At 55.9% G+C, this 18,861-nt stretch overlaps 1 protein-coding gene across 1 annotated transcript in view; it reads right to left on the bottom strand.

The window, feature by feature from the left end:
- Positions 1 to 734: 734 nt before the first annotated feature.
- Positions 735 to 18,861, bottom strand: part of WFS1 (wolframin ER transmembrane glycoprotein) — a 32,028-nt gene continuing 13,901 nt past the window's right edge. Inside the window, exons 3-8 of the mRNA XM_061145534.1 lie at positions 14,845 to 14,927; positions 14,222 to 14,366; positions 12,117 to 12,287; positions 10,364 to 10,444; positions 9,337 to 9,482; positions 735 to 3,497 (exon numbers count right to left, since the gene is read on the bottom strand). Of these exons, the coding sequence (XP_061001517.1) occupies positions 1,689 to 3,497; positions 9,337 to 9,482; positions 10,364 to 10,444; positions 12,117 to 12,287; positions 14,222 to 14,366; positions 14,845 to 14,927 (2,435 nt within the window). The 3' untranslated portion in view covers positions 735 to 1,688. The remainder of the gene's footprint in view (positions 3,498 to 9,336; positions 9,483 to 10,363; positions 10,445 to 12,116; positions 12,288 to 14,221; positions 14,367 to 14,844; positions 14,928 to 18,861) is intronic.

Raw genomic sequence — 18,861 nt, 5'->3', positions numbered from 1 at the left:
TGAGCACCTCCCAACACGTGGGATCTCAGGCAGGCCTGACCACGCTGGAGGACAAAACAGGAAGGGTTGGCTGTACAGGGACACACCTGCCGATCACCATGCTGAGACACGTCTTCAAAACGGAGGCAGCCGCCCTGAACCAACTCCTGACCACAGATGCATGTGTGAACAACTCCAGGTTTCCTGACCACACAACGAACTGGACCTGCTGCTCACTGGGTGGGGGCACGGCCCACTAGGGGGCAGAAGAGGTTGCCAGGGACTAGAGGGACCCAGGCAGACACGTCCTCCTGCCCAAGGGACCCAGACACCCAGGGCGCTAAGGTTTCTGAGAGACCCCGAGCTGCTCTAGCCGCTCCCCCTGCCCACATGGCTCAAGTTCTGATGATAATGCTATGGGATTATCATCATTCTTTTCTGAACACAGGATATGGTTTCAAACAACACACTCCTGAACAAGGCGGCAGCTACTGAGTCAGGAACAACCATGTATGAACCCTCTCAGCAGTGTTTTGAGTTTCTCAAATCATTGTAACCATGTGCATTTCACACCCTAAGGCCTGAGTGGACAGCTGGGTGGTGGGGTCCCTGGCCCAAGTGGGGCTGGGGCTGCTTATTGAGACTTCTGCTCTTTGTAACTCAAACTGTACTTGTACATAATTGAGTGCAAGTGTAGACACCTGTTGATTCTCTACCATGCGCTTAAAAAAAAAAATGACTTAAAGGACAGCAAATTTCATCAAAGGTTTTTATTTTGGCTGCTTCAGGACCTTGACTTTCTGCTTTCTGACTCTGAACACGGTCTAGCTTTTCTGAGCACTGGGAAGGGTTTGCAATCCAGATTCCATGATTTCCAACTCTTTGCGACCCCATGGACTGTAGCCCACCAGGGTCCTCTGTCCATGGGATACTCCAGGTAAGAATACTGGAGTGCGAAGCCATTTCCTTCTCCAGGGGGTCTTCCTGGCCCAGGGATCAAACCTGCATCTACCCAGGGATGGTCCCTGTGGATTCAGGCAAGACCCTGAAAAACTCACCCTCTGCCCACCAGACAGGAGAGCCTCGCAGCACGCAGGCTGTGGCATGCAGGGCTCCGGGCTTCTGCCCACGTGGCCTCCGTCTCAGAATCAGGCAGGGCCCCGGCCACATGACAGAGCAGCTCCGCAGGCCCCCGGAGCCTGTCAAGGCTTAGCAGCGATCAAATAAATAAGAAAGGCTATCAAGTCTACACAGCAGCACTACTGGTTCTCCAAATAACAAACTCAAACGGAAGTAGTGAGGGGCTGGGGGCGGGGCTAGGGCTGGCTGGGGGCGTGCGTGGAGGCGGTGCGGGAGGGATGAGTGTCTGTAAAGTGCTTTCCGGGCGCCGGGATCCTAGTCTGGCTGACACACCAGCTGCACGCGGAGAGGTTGGGGCTACGGGTGGAGGCTGTGCATGCAATTTCCAACCACGCCGGGCGCGCAGGGTGGACAGAGCTACAGTGGTCAGCCCGTTCACGGAAGTGTGAGCCGACTGCGAGCGACTGAGGGTCTCCGAAGCCCTGTGTTTGCACACGCACACACACACACACACACACACACACACACACACAGATGAGTGTTGCGCCATCCAGCTGGGGGGTGGGGGGGTGCACACGGGGGGTTCCAGGCAGCCACGCGCAACTGCTGCTCCTGCAGGGGACGCGTCCTCAGGCCGCCGACAGGAAGGGGAAGAAGAAGAAGTCGAAGGCGAACTTGACGGCCCCGTGCGCGGCGCTCCGCCAGTCCCGCTCGACCTTCACGTGCCGCCGGGCGGGCGCCAGCTGCGCCATGCAGTTGAGGCAGCTGATGGCCTTGAGCTCGAAGACGGGCCACTTGCTGCCCAGGCGGCCCTCCAGGACGGTGCTGAACTCGATGACGCTGCCCTGGCGCAGGTGAAGGAGCACGTCCTTGAACTCGCTGCTGGCCCGCAGCACGATGTCCTTGGTGACGTCGTCCTCCTCGGGCCCGCGCGTGCCGTTGGCGCTGCTGTAGGGCATGCCCACCGTGATCTCGAACTTGTAGCGGTCGAACCTCTTCATGTGGCACGGGTGCTTGGCCAGGAGCTTGAGGCGGCAGAGCTCCTCCTCGGCGGTGGAGACGTTGCCGGGGCTACAGGACGGGTAGGCCTCGCCGTAGAGGCAGCGCAGCCAGTCGCCCAGGAAGAGCGGCAGCACGTGGACAGCCGACTCGGCGCTGTTGTCGATCTCGGTCACGCGCACGTACTTGAAGCGGCCGGTCCACGTGACCCGGTGGCCCTCCAAGTGGCTGCAGAGGATCTGGGTGCGGGCCATGTTGGTCTCCTTCCAGGCCCGCGGCCCGCACAGGAAGCCGTACTGCGGCCAGGTCAGCGTGGAGTTGTAGACCTTCATGCCCTCCGAGCGGTACAGGTAGAACCAGCAGAAGAGCACGATGGCCGTGAGCCACACCAGGATGAGCTTGACGACGGAGCTCCGCGTCAGGGACTTGACCATCCCCACCACCGAGAAGTTGGCCTTGGTCCACCAGCGGACCAGCAGGGGGACGCTGCAGAGCACCAGGGTGACGGCGATCTTGGTGAGCTCCAGGGACACGAACCAGCGGGCCAGCTGCACCACGCCCATCAGTGCCAGGCCAAACACCAGGATGGGGAGAGCGAAAAGGAAGAGGAAGTAGCCCACGGAGGCCCGCACCAGCCCCAGGCCGGTGGACTCGAGCAGGAGGACCACCGACAGCTCGCACCACATGAAGCACACCAGGTAAGGGACCAGGTAGCAGTAGGTGCCTTTGAAGTTCCTCAGCTGGGCCATGCGGAGGAACAGATAGAGCAGGTAGATGTACAACAGGCAGGGCACGCTCACATTCAGCACGACCAAGTGGCCCACAGGCACCGTGAAGAAGGTCTGGCCCAGGAGCTTCAGGTAGCGCCAGTTGACGGGCACGGTGGGCAGCAGGGAGAGCAGGCCGGCCGCCACCTCGGTCAGCAGGGCTCTCCTGGTGTAGGGCTCGGCCGAGGTGCTCAGGCTCATATAGCTGGTGACCGTGAAGAAGACCGACACGACGGCCAGCTCTGAGCAGGGCATGTAGTCCTTGCTGGCGATGGGGAAGGAGAAGATGACGAAGAAGACGGACAGCAGGAAGTGGACGTAGGGCTCCAGGTGGTTCCAGCCGAAGTTCCCCTCGGCCTGCTCCACGTCCAGGTTGGGCTCGAAGCGCAGGAGCAGGCTGGTGAGCGCGCGGAAGCTCTCCCAGGCCTTGCTGTCCTGGAAAACCTTGAGGGTGCAGATGACCATGGAGACGAAGGACAGGTAGAAGACGACCAGGGGCACAAAGAAGGCGAAAAAGTCGATGGTGAGGTTGCTGATGATGAAGAAGAAGACCAGGGCATTGATGTGGTGGGTGGGCACGAGGGTGGACAGCCAGTGCACGCCCGCCCGGGACGCCAGATCAATCAGGTACTCCTTGAGCTCCATGATGACGTGCAAGGGGTACTTGACCACCTGGGAGGAGGAGTGGAGATGAAGGAGGGGCGTTAGAACCTGGACCACTCTGTGCCGCGTCACTGCTCCCTGTTAGCCCTTCCATTCTCCCCGAAACCGGGGCCTGGCCCTGGGCCAAGTGAACACACCCAATGTTTCAACCAATAGCTGGTCCCTCGGTCTGCAAAGTCCTTCCACCTGTAGCTCTCTCTTTAGGTGGTGATGCTCCACGTGGTCCCCACAAACCTGCCCTCGATTCTACACAGTCCTGCAGGGTCTGCCCTCTATCTGCTGCCCATCCCTGACCCCTGACTGTCCACAAAGGTCTCCAGGCTCATGAGTGCCAGTCTCCCCTCCAAGATCTTGGGTGCCTCAAGGAGCCCACCTGGCCCCCTCTTCTGTCCCCATGGGGTCTCACACTTGCAGAGACAACAGAGGACCAGGCTACTTGCATCTCAGCCACCCCTGTGATGAGGACTTCACCTCCCGAGCCTCTGCCTCTGGTGGATCAGGGCGGGGGTAGGGGAATCTACCAAGGGGGAGAGGAAGTGCTGCCTTACCAGCCTACCCTGGGCCCTGCCCATCCCAGGAGCGGGGACTCCTGGAAATGATTCAGCTGTAACAGGGCTGATGCGACATTTTCACTGCGGCAGGAGCCCCGACACCCACCGCCTGCACCACCCACCCCTGCACACCCGTGTGCTCAGAACAGACACACAGCCCCCCGGGGAGCCCTGCTCCCCGCCTTGCGTCCCACCCCCCCACCCCCAGACTGTACACAGAGCAAAGGGCAGCAGAAACCCTCATCCTTTCCCATAAGAGAAGAGGAATGAGGGGCTGGCAGGGAGGCGAGGGGAGGACCAGCCTTGGGCAGGAGGCAGGGACGATCCTGCCATCAGGGTGGCCCCCACACCTGCCTGGCCCTCTATACAGAATCCCTGAGGCTCTCAGCTCCACCAGGGCCCTGGGGAGATGGGAGAGAAGCTGAAGGAGCTGAGAAGAGAACGTGTCCCTGACTGTGCTAGGGCTCACGCAAGGAGGTCAGGGGCGTGGCCCACACTGAAGAGGGGCGGTCCTTGTGAGGAACACCCACATGGGGGCAGGGAAGCCGAGCTGAGCCCACAGCCCATTTGAGGGGCAATGTGATGGAAGCCCGGTCAGTAGCCGGGTGAGGTGGGCGGCACCACCTCCATCTACGTCCTGGGGACATGCTCTTTCTGCCCCGTGAACACAAGGGCAGAGGAGGAGCTGGGATCCTGGGTGAGCACAACTGAGTGGCAACATGGGTGTGGCCGTTATCTGCCCAAGAGGCTGGGGTGTCAACTCTGGATGACCAGGACACCCAGGAGGAGCTGGCAGAGTGAGTTTTCCAGATAAGAGGGACCTGGGCTTACAGGGGAAACAGGGGTGTTTAACAACATGTGTTTGTGCACTTCTGTAGACACCCACATGGGGGAGTGCATGCATGCTCAGCTGTGTCTGACTGCAAACGTATGGACTATAACCCGCCAGGCTCCTCTGTCCATGGGATTCTCTAGGCAAGGACACTGGATGGGGTTGCTCCAGGGGATCTTCCTGACCCAGGGATCGAATCAGTATCTCTTGAGTCTCTTGCATTGGCAGACGGGTTCTTTTACAACTGAGCCACCTGGCAAACCCCACTTGTATATGTTCAAAGAGCTGCATTCCTCCTCATTTAACTGACAGCCCACTTACCCTCTGTTTCAAAACAAGCAAGAAAATGATGAAACCAACAAACCAGCTCAGGGCTCCCCCAGCTCACTGGGACCAGCTTCCCCAGGAGGAGACTCAGTGCTCACCCTGTCTGGAGGGGGTACCAAGGAACTTTGGATACCATAAAGTCAGCCTTGGTGGGGACTTCTGACATTTGTTGTTGGTCAGTTGCTAAGTCAGGTCCCCTGACTTTTAAGATGCCAGCGACCCCATGGACTGCAGCACACCAGGCTCCCCTGTCCTCCACTATCTCCTGGAGTTTGCTCAAATTCACGTCCATTGATTCAGTGATGCCATCCAACCATCTTGTCCTCTGTCATCCCCTTCTCCTTTTGCCCTCAGTCTTTCCCAGCATCAAGGTCTTTTCCAATTAGTCAGCTCTTCGCATCAGGCAGTCAAAGTATTAGAGCTTCAGCAACAGTCCTTCCTATGAATATTCAGGGTTGATTTCCTATAGGATTGACTGGTTTGATCTCCTTGCAGTCCAAGGGGCTCTCAAGAGTCTTCTCCAACACCACAATTCGAAAGCATCAATTCTTCACCTCTCAGCCTTCTTTATGATCCAACTCTCACACCCACACGACTACTGGAAAAACCATAGATTTGACTATCCAGACCTTTGTCAGCAAAGTGATGTCTCTGCTTTTTAATACGCTGTCAAGGACTGTCATAGCTTTCTTTCCAAGGAGCAAGTGTCTTTTAATTTCATGGCTGCAGTCACCATCTGCAGTGATTTTGGAGCCCAAGAAATAAAACCTGTCACTCCTTCCAATTTTTCCCCTTCTATTTGCCACGAAGTGATGGGACCGAGTGCCATGATCCCATGTTTTTTAAATGTTGAGTTTCAAGCCAGCTTTTTAACTCTCCTCTTCTACCTTCATCAAGAGGCTCTTTAGTTTATTTTCACTTTCTGCCATTAGAGTGGTATCACCCACACATCTGACACTTGCCAGACAGCAAACCAAAAAGAACCTGCTCCAGCTCTCCAGGAGGAGCGCCTTCGGCCAAAAGCCAGATACACCAGCTAAAACATCAGCAACGGAAAAAGCCTGTGCATGCGTCAGTCGCTGTCTGCTCGGCTAATCCCTGTGGGTGGGGCCTCGCTAACCAGACAGAGAGGCACCCAGAGCTCCTGTTCTCATCTCTGTTCTCTCTCTGCACAGTCGGTGCTGGGCAGCTTTGAGGGAGCTGGCCTGGAGGCACTCCAGTTAGCTGGCACCTTAAAATTAACCTAAAACTCTTTCCTAATGCTCAAAACCATTCACATTATTTATTTATTTTTTGCCTATTGAGACCACACAATCACATAGTTGAGAGAACATTTGAAAGACAACGAAGCTTCTAGAACCTGAAGTCCAACAGTGCTGGCCTCTGCTGACACAGTGAGCCCCGTGGCCGCCGTGACCAGAGCTCTCCTTTTAAGGTCCCCATTCTGTCCTCTGTCGCTTCTACCCACGCCTTACTACTTGGGGCCCCACCAATTTGTAAGACTAGAAACCTTTTCGGTAGAGGCAGCCCAAGCAAATTAAAGTGAATGCTACTTCGAGCAGGAAAGAAGTTTTTAAAAAACGAGCAGGGAGTCATTCACGACAGGAGAGGGCACCCTGACCAGGGGCTGTGGTTACCAGCAGCTGTCACCCCGGACATGCTTGGCTGACGTGAGAGACCGAAGAGAACTGCCCGGTACTGACCTGGGCAGCCAACCAAGGAAGCCAGAGCTCGCCCAGAGGGTCCAGGCTGGTTCATTGAGACCCTGCACAGACCTGAGTCAATGTCCACGTGCTGGACTTTCAATAATGTGATGCAAACACTGTTATGATTTTAAGACATTTCTGAATCCATCTTTAAGAAGGTTTCATCTGTCACAAAGGCTGGAGAAGCCTGGAGACTGGAACGTCCCTGGGGATCACGTCGGCTTGCAGAGGGGTGTCTGGCACTTTCCACTGGGGGTGCCGGGCCCTCCCCAGGCACGTGCCCCTTTTCTGTTCCCGGAGGGTGGTTAATAAAGGTTGGGACAGCTTTGAGTTCCAGGAGATTCATTCTGCTCTGATTCATTCTCTCTTTTCCAAAACACTTTTTGGCTGAGTTGTGTCTTTTGTTTCTGCGTGGGCTTTTTTCTCTAGTTGCAGACAGCAGAGGCTACTCTTCATTGCAGTTCGTGGGCTTCTCACTGCAGTGGCCTCTCTTGTTGTGAAACACAGGCTTTTAAGTGAACAAGCTTCAGTAGTTCCACTTGCGGGTTAAGTTGCTCCATAGCATGTGGGATCTTCCTGGATCAGAGACTGAATCTGTGTCCTCTGCATTGGCAGGCAGATTCTTTACCACTGAGCCACCAGGGAAGCCCTCAAAAATACTTTTAATGAGATAAATTGTAAAGCAATCGAAGGGCTCTGATGACTATTGCAAAAAATGTAAAAACAAAACAAATAGCCTATTTCTTGTCAGGATACTTTAAATCTCTTTTTCACAAAAAGGAGTTTCAGACATCTTACAGCACTGAGCTTGTCACCCGTACAGAACATGACATAACTTGCTGTCCAAACTATGTTTTTGAAAGCAGGTATTATTAGTAATTATGACAGGACAACACAAACTAGGATGTCCAGGCCGGGACCGCCTGGCCCACAGGTCTTCCCTCAAGCACCCGTTCACCTTTGACCCTCACTGGCATTTGGGGGGCACCTCCTCTTTAGCCAAGAACCATGGCAAACGCTCCACCTTTCCTCTCTCATGTTAGTAAGAAATCCAATGGCATTTGGAACACACTTAGCCCAGGCCTGCCCCCGGGTGGGCCCTCAATAAGAGCAGTGACTTCCTGGTCGAGTTCCTAGGCCGTCCTGACCCTGCATCTCAGAACCTTCACCCCGACACCCTACCTGCCCTCAGGGGCTCTCAGGAAGCTCGCTGGTCCGGAGCGTGGCCTTCACACCCACCCTCTGGGCTGCAACATGTCTAAGAACTTGCTCCCAAGGAGGCTTCCCCACCCACGAGGGCAGCTTTCTGAGCCTCCATATTCCGCCCCTAGCACGGGGCTTTCACTGAGAATGTGTCTGGGATGGGGACACACCAGCACACTTCCCATCACCGGCCCCAACCCTGCTCACACACCCGCAGCCCACTCCAACTGCACTGTGGGCAGGTCACACACGGGCCAAGGAGCTGGGGAAGCACAGAACCCTACAGACTCTTGGGGGACCAATGCCAGGGGCTCTGTGATGCTTTGTCTGCTCAGAGGCACCCTGTGCTGGCCGGGTCCCCTTGGCCACTCGTGGGAATGGACCTGTCTGGGGCCAGGTGGCCAGACTTCTGAAAATCCTAGTGTTCTCAGCAAAGGGAGATACAGATGATGAATTCAACCCCCTGAGCTGAACTTGGGGGAACCAGTGAACGGGGGGCATGGTCACACTTCACCAAGGCTTATATCTGCCCCCTTAGTCACAAACCACGTGGCCAGGAAAACAAAAGCTGTGACTCCAGGGGTACGAGCGGCTACTCCTGGCTGTCGGCACAGATCTGGACGTGCTGCGCTTGCCCTTTGTCATCATGGCTGCCCGCTGGCGGGAGGCGAGCAAACACAAGCTCCCTCCCACCCCCACCCACCTTCAGGTCGCCCTCGGTCACCTCCCCTGCCACCCTCTCCACACCCGCTCGCTCCCAGAACCCCTGCAGATCCGGATAAACAGGCACCACCGCGGGGCCCTCCTGAACACAAGACCGCACTTTGCTTTTGAGGGGAGGCACCTTCAAGGAACCGATCTCCCCTCTGGGCCATAAACGGACAATCTTTCCAAAGGATGGAGTCTAGGTGAAAGGCGGTTTCCAGGGTATGGCACCCTGCTCCCCACACGGCGTTTTGCAGGGAAAGATGCGAAGGTGACCGTGCACGTCTAGCAACCACAGGGCCCACCCGACCCCAACAGGACCTCTGGCTCCAGATCTAGGGCATGTGTGGGAGGCTTCCTTTCACGAGGACGCGTCCTTATGCAGTTACATGGGTGACCTGGGAGCACGGGTCACCCCAGGACAAGCGACACAGCCCGTGAGGTTCCCTGCTGGGCGAGGTCTCCCACCTACAGCTCCCCGGGGGGGCACCCGGGCGGGCAGGTGGCCCAGGTCGAGGACTCACCTTCAGGCGCAGGGGTAAGTCCTCGGGACTCTTGCCCGCCACCTCGTCGTCATCGTCGTCCTGCAGGAACAGGTCGGCGGGGATGATGCCCTTGGCATACTTCTTGGTGATCTCCACAAAGTCGTCCAGGGCTATGTAGCTCTTGGCTGAAGCACAGGACAGGAAACATGCAGGGTTGGTGAGACCGCGAGCACCGCCACCCCGTGGAGATGGGCATGAGGCGGGCAGCAGCTGTGCCAGGGTCAAGCCGGAGATGGGCGACCCCTCTCGGGCCCAGACAATGAGAGGAGAGAGAAGCAGGCAGGCCTGCCGAGGCCTTCTGGCCTTGGGGACCCCGCCGTCCCTCCCCTGAAGCGTCCCTCTCCCCACCCCTCACCCTTAAAGCCCTGGGGGGCTGCCTGAGCCAGGTTCCGTGCGGACCCTTCTTCAGAACATTTTCCAACCGTGCTGCTCTGACCCCCTTGCCCCCTCAGCCCTGACCCGTGCAGCCCAGCCACCTATCAGCCCCTCCAGCCAACGCACATCCTCCCAGGGCCTACTATGTGCCAGGCATGTGCTCAAACTTTCATTACCCCCCACCTCCAAGTTCAGCCTGACATCCCCACCTCCCCACAGCCCATGCTGGGGGCAGCCCCCACTCCCAGCTGGGTGCCCCCAGGGCCTTTGCCAATGAGGTTCACTCACTCAGCCTGGAGCATCCACCTCCTTGCCCTTCTCAGGCTACCCACCTCCCCACCCCCCCACCCCCAGCCATCACAGCCCCCAGCATCTTTCTCCATCAGGGACAGTTATACTGCCCTCTTGTCCCTCCAGTGTATGCTCCCAGTGGGTGGGGTCCAAATCCCAGAGCCCAGAACACCGACACCCAACCAACAGCCCCAGAGGGGCTGGATGGAAGATCCATCAGCCTCTGAGACCCTGGGGGCCAGGCCTGGACTGATGGGGGGCACAGACATGATGCCCAGGGTGGTGGGGGCGACAGAATGGCCAAAGGTGTCGCTAGCACAGGACTGGCAGCCGTACTCACATTCGCTGCTGACCAAGCGCTCCAGCACCCGCCTCTGCTTCTGCAGGGACTTGGGGACGGGCCCAGGCTGCACCCCGCCATCTGCAGGGACAAAGCAGGCAAGAGTCAAGGCCGGCTGACTGCCCCATCCCCTGCAATGAGTGAGTAAAAGTGGCTCAGTCATGTCCAACTCTTTGCGACCCCACGGACTATACAGTTCGTGGAATTCTCCAGGCCAGCATACTGGAGTGGGTAGCCTTTTCCTTCTCCAGGGGATCTTCCCAACCCAGGGATCAAGCCCAGGCCTCCTGCATTGCAGGCAGATTCTTTACCAGATGAGCTATTAGGGAATCCCAAGAATACTGGAGTGGGTAGCCTATCCCTTCTCCAGCAGATCTTCCCGGCCCAGGAATCAAACTGGGGTCTCCTGCATTGCAGGCGGATTCTTTACCAACTGAGCTATGAGAGAAGCCCCATCCCCTGCAAGCCCCCTAGAAACTTGCCAGTGTCCATGCAGCCCTGGAGGGCTGTGCAAGGGCCAGCCCTTGAGACCACCACTGCTCAACCTCCATCACAAGGTGACTCGGGCCCCGCTGGGCACACCCCGAGCCCTGGACACAGCACACTCTCTGATCACGCAGCCTGCCCCCAGACACCCTTGCTGGCATTGTCCCTTGGTGTGATCTTCCCCTGGAAGAGACCAAGCTCCCCAGGGCCACTGGGCAGGCCTTCCTGTGTCCCCAGCCCTGGTGCAGAAGTCAGTTCAGTGGGTGAACACCGAGCCAGGACTGAGGTATCGACACCTCCCCCACCAACACCCACACCCAGCAGGCATTCACGGGGCTCTCCCCATGACAGGCTCCAGGCGGCCTTTGCAGGGTCGGGTCAGGTAGGGGCTGGACCACAGGGCGAGACAACACGAGTGGAGGGGGGCGCTGTGACCGAGAGGGGCCACAGCAGCCCAGGTGAGCCCAGAGGGGTGAGGGGGCAGCAGGAATGGGGCAGGGCCGTGCCCTGCAGGGTCACTGGGGCTCCATGAGGGGCGGCATACCTCTTGGGGGTCCTGCCACTGGAGCCCCAGGCCTCACGGCCACCTCTGTCAGGCCCCAGAGGATCAGAGATCAGACAAGAGTCCTGCCCGGAGAAGGGGCAGAGGTGCCTGCCCACCCATCTTCTCTAATGCATCGGCAGGTGGCCCCAGCCCCACCCCCACCCCCAGCATCTCCCCCTCGGGGCAGGAGGGAGCTGGGTGGAGCCCTGGGCAGGTGCTTCTCAAGGTTACGAAGAGACAAAAGTCAGCCCCAACCCCGGAAATGGAGAGACCACATCCAGTCAGGGATGCCCATTCTCCCGGTCCATCTGTCCTTCTGGCTGCCCGTGCCCTGCTCGGAAAGCCAGGTTAGGAGGTGGGGGCACCGACGAGACTGGCGATGGGGCCAGCCCTGGAGAGGCTCTCGGGGATTCGGGGACCCAGGTCGCTGCCTGCACCTCTCACCCTCCCCCACTCCCTGTCCCCTTCGGGAGGAGGAGGACACCCTGGACACGCCAAGCCCTGCAGCTCTGCCTGTGGGCAGCAGGTGAGAGAACCCTAGGGACGGAGTGAGTCACAGAACCAGAGCTGGGGGGCCCTGAGGGGCTCCAGGAACAGGACACCCAGGAAGGACGCTCCGGAGCCTCACAGGGCACCTGCGAGGGCCCCACGAGAAGCTCCCACAGAGGCACCCCCGGGATCGCGGCACCGAAGCCCGGGAGGCCCCACGGGCAGACCGCGTACCGTGCTCGTTGACCTGCCCCACGTTCTCCAGCAGCTCCGCCACGGCCACCTGCTTCTTCTTCTTGGGGTTGAGCTTCCAGTACATGACGAGGGCCGCCTTGCGCACGGCCCGCTCCAGGTCGGTCTCAGAGGAGAGCTGCCTCACCTCCCGCTCGTTCTCAGAGGTGATGCCTGAGGGAGGGAGGCGTCAGAGGCCTGGGGCCGCCCGCCGCCCAGAAGCTGGCAGGGGTGCCCAGCCCCGGCCGGCCCCGGCCAGCCCCGCCTGAAGGGGCTTGGGAAGCGACTCCCACGAGTGACTTTGCAGGCATCTTCGTCACCACGGTGGAAATAAACGTCCGGCCCTGTCTGGCCTGAGTCCCTGAGGGTGGGAGGCTTGGCCCGGCCTGTCAGCAGACGCTCGCCGAGTGGCCACAGAGGGCCGGCGCTGGGCAAGGCCTCGCCACCTTCCTAGCTCACTCCAGCCTCCCAGTCTCCCCCTCACAAGGACCCCTCTGGTGGGGTGCTGCTCTTCCCATCTCACAGATGGAGAAACTGAGGCACCCAGGGGCGGTGGCCTGGACTTAGTGTCAAGGCCACAGAGTCAGAGAGATGGAGCTGGTCTCAAACCCCAGTCAGTCTCACTGCAGTGAGCGGCCAGGCTGCAAGACGGGGGGCACCCCTGCATTCACAGCATCAGACCCTCCAAGGGCAGCCGGGAGCAGTGTCTCCTCATAAACGGCCCTTTCTTAAGAGGCAAGGCTCACCCACGGAAAGACAGGGAGCAGGTTTCATGGGCTGTTTAGTGGCTGCCTTTCCCCCTGCTCGGGGACTGCCAGGGACATCAGCCTGGCCCCCACCCCACCCCAGGGGACGGTGAGACTGGGGGCGGAGGACTGATATTTTTTTTCTTCTTTGGAGCATCTTCCTAACCTTTCACTGGAGCCCACGTTTCTTTTATGATCAGGAAGCGTTCAGTGTGAGAAGGTGGAGGGTGTGGGCCATGACAGGCCCCCTCCCTCACACGCCAGCCAGTCCTCAGACATGCCCTGGCCCCCTCAGGGCCTCTGGGAAGACCACTGGCTCCAACAGTGAACTCTGGGGGCCACACTGACTTGATTGGCCAGTGCAAGACCATCCCACTGCCCTGGAGCAAGGCAGGCTGGCTTGGTAAGAAATTCTGGCCAGCAGAACATGACCCTTCTAAGTCACTAAAGACATCAGCCTAATGTCCAGAGAAAGGAGATTCTATACAATAATAAATGTTAATAAATATCATTTCTATATATATCTTATATATACATACATAATAAATATATATATACATAAAAATAATGAATATAAATTTTGTTTTATATATATCCAAATGATAACCCTAATGTTTAAAAAAAAAAAATTCCAATACAAAACCAGAAGAAAAACAGTAAACTACGGAGCACTTCTCTCTGGGTTTCAAGATAATTTTTAAAGATAATTTCTATCTTTATGTTTTCTATATAGTTCAAGTTTTCTATAACAACCATAAACACTTTTGTAATCTGAGCGGGATAAAAAAAGTCCCCTTTATGACACACACACTTTCACCTTCCTTCTGAGGTTTGAACATTCTGGAAGAACTTTTCCCTGAAACCAGGAATGAACCACTTCCCTTGGGCAGGATAACACAGTAAGTGTCCACGAGTGGCCAGGCTACACATCACTGCCCCACAACCCCCACGCCCGTCCTGGCAGCAAGTACTAGCCTGGGCGGGCCCTTCACTGGCCCCAGTCCCCAGCTGCTCCGCTCAGACTAGATGGAAAGTCAGTTCAGCAAGCACCACTCCAACCTCAGGCCTGTCATGCCCTCCAACTTGGCTCCACACTCTACTCCTCAATTTGGATGAGGACCCAGATGGTTTATCTCCTTGTAGACCCCACCACAAGTTAAAGAGGATGAAAATGGCTTTGTTCCTACATATCCCATGTTATACTCCAACATCATCTACACGGCAAAGCCATGAGTGCAACAGAAACCACACTCATTTTCTAACAGCATCGCCAGCATCAGGTTTGCCTGTTGCTATTTCAGTTGTTAATTTAGCAGAGTAGTACAGCATCCCTCGTGGGTCCCTCCGAGTCTCGTCACCTACCTCTTCTGTCCGCCAGGCATCGGCGGAGAAGCTTGACGGCCTCTCGCCGGCCCTGCTTGGCGGCGAGGGTCAGCCAGTCCACGGCGGTGCAGTTGTTGAGCTCTTCGTCCCCGTCGCCAGCCAGCTGCAGGTAGTGCTTCCCCACCTGCAAGCGGGATCTGGTCACACCACACACTGCGGCAGCCTCCGTGTGCAGCGCCCGAGCCCCAGTCCACGTCCTCCTGCCTTGCCCCCGCCCAGAGCCAGGCAACCTCAGGCTCCCTCACCCTGTCCGCCCGCTGCTCCCAGCCAGAGCAGGGTGTGGGGACTCCAACCCCCACTGATGAGATGAGAGACGGGGTGGGAGCATGCGGACAGGCAGGAGGCAGGGCTGGCATCAGAGGAGGTGATGCCCAAGTTCAGGAGTGAGTTGGACAGAGGTGAACACATACATGCTCCCTGGAGGGTGGCGGGAAGAAAAGCAACACATCACAAACATGGAAACACCACAAACGGGGGCCTGCGCGTGGCAGGTGCAGGCAGGCTGCACCCAGGCCCACTAGCACGCTCAGCACCAGCTTGTCCCGGGCCCCCCAAGCTGAGGGCAGCGCAGCCCGAGCCTCCCCACGGACACTGGTCCTTACCTCCGTCTGTGCCTTGGGGTCCCCAGCCTTGGCCTTCTCCAGGACTTCCTCAAAGGGGGTGTCCACATCTCCCTTCGCAGGTCCTTTAACACAGGGAAGCAAGCAGATGGACGGTCACCATGCTGGTCCTTGTCGCTTGTTGGAGGACAAGAGGGGCTGGCAGGAATGGGCTTCAGCCCCAAGTCAGGAGCATGAGAGCAGGTGTGGAGAGGAGCCGCCAGGATGCTCCCTCCACTGCTGCACAGCCAGGGAGCAAGGACCACAAAGCTGCTGAGGGGTTCCAGGAAGGAACCCCTGTTCCAGGCACAAGGAAAGAGCGGGGCCAGACCAATAACCACCGTCACCCCCAGGGCTCACTGCAGCCAGAGCGGCTGATCTCAGGCTTGAACAGAGCTCTAGAAAGATGCAAGAGATGGAATGAAAGCCCCTGAGGTTCTTTATTTAATGATTTAAAGAACCTGCACCCCAATGCCAAGCATCCCAATAAACAAACCAAATCTATGTTTTCCAAGACAGTCATCTACATACGATTGACTTTGGGAAGTCATAATCACAGTACATACATTTTGAAATATACACATATATATTTGCAATATTGAATCACAACCAACTTTGCATGTGGCTCTGCAGTGAGATGTACCACTTCAGTGGCTCAGAAATCCCACTGAGGGGACGCTCAGGGCCTCTGGGCCTCTCCTCTCCATCAGACCTTTAGATTATTCCTAGACTCCCTAATTTTATAAAATGATGCCACAAACCAATCTGTGCATGTATTGTTATTTGGTGGGCATTCTCCTGGTATGGGTTCTTCAGGTGAATTACTTGATCCAAGTGTCCAAATATCACATAACTCATGCAATATTTACTTCGTAAAACGTTACCTTAAGTTACAAAAGCATCATGTAACTTCACTGATTTCACTACAACCTCTCCTGCAGTGTGTAGCATAACAAAAAGTGTTTTTTTTAAATCAGTTTTCACCAGTACCTTTTTCTGGTTTAAGTAACCAATACAGGGGGCCTACGCCCAACACCACAACTTGCCTCCACCCACGGTCAACTCCCATCTTAGCAGCTGCTTATCTGGGGTTAACAGACTCTCGATATCTAGACACTTCTGGAAACAGAGGCAAAACTCAGGGAGAGTTTTTTATCATAAATGGATGTTGAATTTTGTCAAAGGCTTTTTCTGCATCTATTGAGATAATCATATGGTTTTTATCTTTCAATTTGTTAATGTGGTGTATTACATTGATTGATTTGCAGATATTAAAGAATCCTTGCATTCCTGGGATAAAGCCCACTTGGTCATGATGTATGATCTTTTTAATATGTTGTTGGATTCTGTTTGCTAGAATTTTGTTAAGGATTTTTGCATCTATGTTCATCAGTGATATTGGCCTGTAGTTTTCTTTTTTTGTGGCATCCTTGTCTGGTTTTGGTATTAGGGTGATGGTGGCCTCATAGAATGAGTTTGGAAGTTTGCCTTCTTCTGCAATTTTCTGGAAAAGTTTGAGTAAGATAGGCGAGGGTGGGATGTTCTGAGAGAATAGCATTGAAACAAGTATACTATCAAGGGTGAAACAGATCACCAGCCCAGGTTGGATGCATGAGACAAGTGCTTGGGGCTGGTGCACTGGGAAGACCCAGAGGGATGGGATGGGGAGGGAGGTGCGAGGGGGGATTGGGATGGGGAACACATGTAAATCCATGGCTGATTCATGTCAATGTATGGCAAAAACCACTACAATATTGTAAAGTAATTAGCCTCCAACTAATAAAAATAAATGAAAAAAAAAATGCAAAAAAAAAAAAAAGAACGCAGGGAAATAAGAGCTGTCCCTAGGAACAGTGCTGGATGTCTAGCTATCCTGACCCCTTCCTCCAGACCTCTCCCAGGACCAGCTCCATCCACCAGGCTCAGAGTTAGCCCCTGTGTGCAGGGTGACTGAGTCTACACACTCAGGGGCCCGGTCAGGAGGCAGCAGGGCAGGGGCCTACGGTAACACAGCTCTGAAGTTCAAAGGCAGAGCAGTCACGTCCAGTTTGGAGCACGTGTGAGCGGGAGAGGGTGGCTGGGGATGACTCAAAGGGGAAGATTCTTCCTAAGACTCACAGGTCAGGCCCCTGCACCACGCCCCTCTTGGTGGACAGCTTGCAAACATGATGATACCCGCCCCCTGTAGAGTTCCCGCTGCTGAGTTTCTTCACCGAGGTCCTGGGCCCAGGACGCCCACCCCAGTCCAGTGGCCCCGGACCTCGGTGCTTCTTAGTCATCAAGGTCAGCTCTCCCTTCTGGCTGCTATCACACTCTCTGCCAGCCCTGGAATGCACTTTCTTGCCAAGGGCTCAGACTAAGAGAACAAAGAGGAGGGCAGGGAAGGAGGGTGTGCGGGGTTAGAGAAATCTGACCCAAGTGTGAATCTGCCTTTAGCACTCTGAGCCTTAGGAGTGAAAGAACATTGCTACCCTATCGGTAAACTGGAGAAGGGAATGGCAACCCACTCCAGTGTTCTTGCCTGGAAAATTCCATGGACAGAGGAGCCCAGGGGACTATAGTCCATGGGGTCACAAAGAGTCAGATACAACTGAGTGATGGAGCATCTCTCAGTGAACAAAGGATGTGGCAGTCCCTCCTGCCATGTGCTCTGGGGAGACACAGGATGAGAAAGCACAGGATACTGACCTCAGAGGGCTGAGGGGCAGATCAAAGGAAGGATTCCCATGAGCCCAGACTCCTGCATCTTCCCCGTACACAGAAAAGCACCAAATTCCCTAACTCAAGATACCTGGTTTTCTTTAATTAATAGTACTCTATTGATGTTCTGACTACCTGATCTTTGTTGCACAAACTCCTGTGCATCCTGGCTCCTCCCTTGTCTCCTGGGAGCAGTATTTCAGCGCAATCTGAGATCTGAGAGGCTGTGTTCCAGGGTTAAGTCTTCAATTTTGTCCACCAAATAAAACATAATTCTCAACTTTTAGGTTGTGTTTTTTTTTTTTCCCAGTTGACAGCATCAAAGTGTTGTGTGACCGTGTGAGACTCATTTCCAATTCCATCGTCAATATCCAGCCGGTAGGACTGTTAGTGAAGAATGGGACACTTGGGATTAGGTGCCGGTCCAGAGTTGGGTGTTCTCAGGGTGCGTCCCCTTCCCCACTCCATGCCCTTCCTCTCTCTGCTGACCGAGGGCCTCCCTGGATCACTGAGGCCACGTGTCCCAGTTCAACACCAGGTACCTCCTGCAAGTTCATAGCTCTTTTCCTGACCCACTGAAATCGCAAGTCCAAGGTCATGGAAGATTCAAGCATAGATTTATTGGCTAAAAAGATTATTCTGTCCATGATTAATTTTCCACAGAAGTTATTCATAGCCTGACATTTTGCCATGAAATGAAAGGAGAGCCCCGGAAACTGTCCCCTCCCCCGGCTCAGTCCATCTCCGTGTTCCTGCGTCTCTCACGGCCCCACATTCCTTTAATGGAGACGATCTGTGACCAGCAGGTCTGGCCCATCTCCATCCCCTGGGGCAGGACACAGATCAGCAAATGCTGGACAGACAGAGGGATGAATGGATGGGGGACCAACAAGGGAAGGGTCTCCAGCTGTCTCCCCAAACCCTCGCACGGCGCCTGGAACACGTGTGGCCTGGGAATTGAACTGCCAGGCTCACCTTCCTGATCTGAGCAGGTTCTAAGTAGAAATGGACAAGGATGAGTACTGAGCAAGTCAAACGTTCCCACTCTTCAGGACCACCCTGGGCCCGTAGGCTGGAGAGCCTCAGGCACCCCCTCCCAGCAGCCCTGAGGGCTCTGCCAGCCCCTTGATGCCCACCAAGTTCTCCCGGAGCCGGCTGGGACAAAGAGAGAGAAGCTGGCTTCCAGTTTCACCCGGCCGCTGCAATCCAGATTGGCTGGAGTGCATTGTTTAAATTGCTGACTGCATGCCAAAGGCTCTGAGAAGAAGAGCACAATCCGAAACGCAGTGAGCAACTGTTACACTCCAGTCTCTCGGGGCC

Source organism: Dama dama, chromosome 6 (genome assembly GCF_033118175.1).
Source record: "Dama dama isolate Ldn47 chromosome 6, ASM3311817v1, whole genome shotgun sequence".
In the NCBI taxonomy this organism is placed as follows: domain Eukaryota; kingdom Metazoa; phylum Chordata; class Mammalia; order Artiodactyla; family Cervidae; genus Dama; species Dama dama.
Note: the sequence above shows the minus strand (reverse complement) of the source record. Positions and strands in the feature narration are given on the sequence as shown.